Source organism: Spinacia oleracea, chromosome 5, assembly GCF_020520425.1.
Source record: "Spinacia oleracea cultivar Varoflay chromosome 5, BTI_SOV_V1, whole genome shotgun sequence".
In the NCBI taxonomy this organism is placed as follows: Eukaryota; Viridiplantae; Streptophyta; class Magnoliopsida; order Caryophyllales; family Amaranthaceae; genus Spinacia; species Spinacia oleracea.
This window is the reverse complement of record NC_079491.1, coordinates 21,128,157-21,133,246: the sequence shown is the minus strand read 5'-3', so window position 1 is coordinate 21,133,246 and position 5,090 is coordinate 21,128,157. Positions and strand designations below refer to the sequence as shown.

The 5,090-nt window shown below is 36.1% G+C and overlaps 1 protein-coding gene across 1 annotated transcript; it reads right to left on the bottom strand.

Annotated features, from left to right (window-relative positions):
- Nucleotides 1–271: 271 nt before the first annotated feature.
- On the bottom strand, nucleotides 272–4,674 carry LOC130461182 (uncharacterized). The gene is made up of 3 exons (XM_056829163.1): nucleotides 3,567–4,674; nucleotides 1,500–1,564; nucleotides 272–502 (listed from the first exon to the last, which is right to left on the bottom strand). The coding sequence occupies exons 1-2, from the start codon at nucleotides 4,663–4,665 to the stop codon at nucleotides 1,536–1,538; spliced, it is 1,128 nt and encodes a 375-aa protein (XP_056685141.1). The 5' UTR covers nucleotides 4,666–4,674; the 3' UTR covers nucleotides 272–502; nucleotides 1,500–1,535.
- Between the last annotated feature and the right edge of the window lie 416 nt (nucleotides 4,675–5,090).

Sequence of the window (5,090 nt, the reverse complement as noted above, 5' to 3'; positions counted from 1 at the left end):
ATATATGCACTTTCATGTGGCCACTTAATTAGTTAATTGTACTGTTTGGATTCATGAGTTAGTCGTTTGTGTGTTTTAACCTTATTAAAATATTAATTACTTAAAGTGTAATTTTAGAGGGGAAAATCCGTAAGGGTTAGGAACAGGTTTGTAACACCTCGACAATTCTCTCTTTTCTAAAATAACCTTTTAATATAAAACGTAGAGAATTATCAAGGCATTATCGCTCGTGTGAAAACCTAACGGCTTATTCAGAATTTTGCAGCGGAAAACATAAAACTAACTTTAGGTTTATAAATAATCGATTACAGGTTTAATCCTAAAAATCAACCAACGAAAATAAGGAAATATAAATAGTAGGACAAGTTTAAAGTCCAAATTAACAAAACCCAAATAACATAGCAAGACAAAATCAATACAAGCTCTCTAATCCCGATCCCCATGATGCATCATCTTCAAACCTGTAGGTGGACAACGCTTATTGATCCTTAGAGACTGCTCACTAAAGATGGGTCATCACAAGATCAATAAGGCATAGCCATGATAAACACACACAAACAAAGCACGTAATCACCAAAGCTGAGTACTACATACTAAAACAATAATAATCCTAACATGATTCTATTAAACGAACAATCCTAACATGATGCTAATGAAACATAAGTAAGGGAAAACAACACATATTAATTTGAATACCACACTTGACTAGACTAGGCTAGACTGGACTAGACTTTTATAACAATAACATTATTTTAATTGAAATAGTCAATGGACCGAGTTGCTACTAGAAACTTCTTCTTCTACACTAAGGAAGACGAGGTACGGGCGCGACTCCGTAAACCCCAATGAGCTGCGATATCGAGGGACTTTTGAATAAAATAGAACCGGTGATCAATCCGGCCCCAAAAAAAGCCATAGGCGACCCATGACCCCAACTCCTGATTGTCCGTCACTTTAGACGTGCACAGTCTAAAGCTATTGCTACTCAGTTTCACTTTACATGATTTACAAATTAAACTCAGTTATGACTCAACAATCACATAAGTCATACAATCAACCATTATTCTCAACTGTTTTTATCTTGGAATTAAGTAAGTGATCACAAAGGTGACAATCAAGACTTATTCCAATTAATCCAACCTTTCCTTTAATACTGATCAACCCATCTATATGGGTATAAGGTTTCAACTTACTAAACAAGGTCCACGGCCCTCATAAAGTAGTGAAAAACTAAAAGGGAACACAATGAATCGATCTGAATCAATGTATATAAAATAATCTAGTGTTCCCAACCAACATGTCTGTATCAATCATCCATACTAACATGCTATAATTCTCATAACGAAATATATATGCTTAACATGTCCATCCAACAATATTAAACATGCACTTTCAACATAACCAAATTCATCAACAATTCAACATAACCAAGGTCATCAACAATTTCAACATAGTTTCAACAAATCACACACATTACAAGCACACAGGTATGTACGTACCTTGTGTAAACAAACTGATAGGCCACTTTAACACTTTCAAAAGTCGCCTACAAAGAATTCTCCGCCTAAAAACAACCAATAACATTCCCCAATCAATATCCAACAATTTACAGCAATACTAAAGTACTCTAAATACACCCTAAACATATTTTGAACCATCCCAAATATCGAAACTTAACTAAATAACCTCCAAGCATAATAACTATTAAACTAATGATCCCAAAACGTTCTAAACTCCAATGAAACATCCCTTTTAAAATTTCCAGCAATATAAAATAATTTCAAACGTCCACAAAACATAATCAACGTTCTTAAAATCATAAAAATAATAGCTTTAATAATATTATAATCATTCTATTATGATTTTAGAATATTACAACCTTAAAAATCCATGCTTTGATAATTAAATTCCTTATTTCAATTCAATTACATAATCTGAAAATTAAATTTATTATTTAAACATAATATATAATCTGAAAATATAATTTAATCATAATAACTTATAATTTACATTCAATAATCATGAATTAAATCACTAAACTAATTAAAACCCTAACTTATATATTAATCAATTAAAAAATGAAAATAATTAATTTATAACATCAATATCAAATCTGAAAATTATAATTTAACTATAAAGATTAATAATTTAATTCAAGAAACATAAATTCAAATTAATAAACTTAATTAAAACATTTAAATAACTTAGGGTTTAAGAAATAACCAAAAGTGAGGATGAGAGGGTGGGCGGCCGGCGGTTAGAGACACGGCGACGCGGCAGCGGAAGTTGGACACCGTAACCGGTGGTGCAGGACTGCAAGTGGGTGGTGGCTGCGGTGGTTTCTTGCGAAAGGGGGAAGCCACGCAACAAAAGAGGGACAAAGAGAAGGGACAAACGAGAGAAGGGAGGGTGCGACGGCTTGCTTCGCCGGTCAGTGGCTGCGCAGAAGTTTGATCGGTGGTTGCCTAGGCGGCAGTGCGTGCGGCGGCTGAAAACAGAACAAGCAACAACAGAAACGAGTGAGGAGTGAAATAAAAAGATGGAGAAGGAAGAAAGGACGAAGCAAGAGAGGGGGTTGGGAGAAGTTACCGGCGGTGCAGGTCCGGTGACGGAAGAGGGGAGCGCCGTCGTTGGTGGTCCGACGGCTGGGTCGCAGCAAGGACAGCGACGTGAAGAAGAGAGGCAAGGTTTTGAGTTTTTACGTGAACTTGTTTGGGTGAGGGTTTGAATGTTGGGTTTTGTTTATTTCCACGTGAATTAGAGGTGGAGAGGGAGTGTGGGTTTCTTGTTTGGGCTTGCAACAATGGGCTAGAAATAGGATTTGGCTTTTATAATTCGAATCAAAAACTGAATAGGATCGTTTTCTAAATTCAATCGATTTTCGTAATTCAGATTCTTTTCAATCTTAAAATTCTAAAATTATTTTTGATTTCGTAAATCATTAAAAAAAGAAAATTAAAATGTAATAAATAAATATACGTTAATTATATATTTATTACTAAAATTCATAAATTCTATTTAAATATAAATAATATACGTTAAAATATATTAATAAAATTTATAAATTTATGGGGGATTACAATCTACCCCTCTTAAAAGAAGTTTCGTCCCGAAACTTGACATGAAATTTCCCACATTTTCCCCAAAAGCTTTTAACTTATTCTTACTAGAGAAGTACTTGTGCCACCTATGTGCACTATTTTGCCAACTCAAAACTGTTTGTGTTACTCATGAACACCTTTTCTTATGCGGAGAATCTATTTGCTTTGCATCAACTTGTAAAATTTGCTAAAATGGGCATAAAATGCATAAAAATGCCATAAAATAGGTAAAAAGCGTGAATTTCTATCGCATCCTACCCCCCCTTAAAGAAAACGAGTTACGCCCTCGTGACTCACCTCAGGGAATAGCTAACCAAAATTTTCTTTAGACGAATTCTATCCTCAAAATTCCTATTTCACTAAAACTACTAACTTTAAACTTTTCACAATAGATGACGAAACAAAAGAACAAGTCACCACGAATTAAATAATACTTAACTTGCGCGGAGTTAATAGAGAAAGTACCAGAATCTATATCGGCAGATCGTTCATCCTCATTCTGATTCATCATGTACAACTTTGCTGGAGCCTTATTCGGGTGGTTGTTATCATTTGCAGGCTTATTATAGTTCTCTTGATTGTTTTGTGCCCCTCCAGGCTTTGAATTTTGACCTCCAGATTGATTAAACCTCACTTGGTTTCCACCTCCATTACTATTTTGTTCCTTTCTGTGCTTAGTGAAGCACTCATACTCCCTATGTCCCTTTTTTTGACAATAGTTGCAGGTCACTAATTCTTCTTTGCAGTTCTTACCAGGGTGGTTGTTACTGCACATCTTGCAATGATGTACTCTCTTAGATTGGTTCGAGTTGTTGTGGTGCCCCTGATTGTTTCCTCCTTGGAAATTTCCATTTCCATTCCCATTTCCGTTTCTATTCCTTTTAAAGCTCTCTTGGTTTCCCCCAGTATTAAAATCTTTTCTCTTTTCCCCAATAACCACAGTTTTCTTGTCCCTTCTAGACTGTAGCCCATAAATATGAGCAGCTCTCCCATACACTATGTCTAAAGATGTAAAAGTTTCTCCACCTAATCCCAGTTGAATTTCATCAGTCAGCCCTTGCTCGAACCTTTGAGCTTTCAGCTCCTCCGTAGCTACGACCTCAGGTGCAAACCTCGATAAAGATATAAACTTGCTATAGTATTCAGCAATGGTCATATTCCCCATCCTAAGGTTGATGAACTCTTGCGCTTTCTGCTTTCTCATAAAAGGAGGATAAAACTTCCCCCTCAAGGCAACAATAAATGAATTCCAATTGAATCCCTCAGCAGCACTTAGTCTAGTTCCATTTTCCCTCCACCAAAGGTCAGCCTCATCTTTCAGGTAAAGGACAGCTTGACTTACTCTCATACTCCCAGGGCAACCCACAGCCTCAAATAGTTTTTCAAACTCCCTAATCCAGTTTTCCAGGAAGGTTGGGTCTGCTTGCCCTTTGAAATACGGGGGCTTAACCTTAGAAAGTCTTTCAAACATTTCACCTGCAGAGTCGGGGCGCTCAGATCTCTCCTGGGTTAGCTTTTCCGCCAATAGGCGAATCGCTGCAGCTAGATCATTGTTGTTGGCCATTCTAGAACGCGACCTGCAATTAGTATACTCTATTTTAAGTTTGAGACATCACTTATACGTTATTCCATACAATTTAATATTTGAATTGACCATAAAGATCGCCTCAACCAACAATGTTCACATTAATACACATCATTTACGAAAGCACGACAATCGTTTACGAAGGTGCAACGATCGCCGACAAGATGCAATAATCATTGAAAAATAATCATCCTCAATAGTTCACGAAATACATTCACACGTTGCATATAAGGCATAACATTTGAATCATATTGGTCATGAGAGTCTAGATTGGCCCTTACTTCCTTTATGTACTCAAATCATTTAATATTATTGTGGAAATTAAATTGACTCACAATTCACATTGAGTATGCAAACAATAAAGAATTAATCCATGAAGGACTACCTAGAGGTTGGGGTATTAT

Excerpts from the sequence above, each read along its gene's own strand:
- LOC130461182 (XM_056829163.1), bottom strand. The coding sequence starts at position 4,665 with ATGGCCAACAACAATGATCTAGCTGCAGCGATTCGCCTATTGGCGGAA. Across the intron at positions 1,565-3,566 it reads ATCTGCCGATATAGATTCTG|GCGGAGAATTCTTTGTAGGC; the intron begins GTACTTTCTCTA and ends GGTTGTTTTTAG.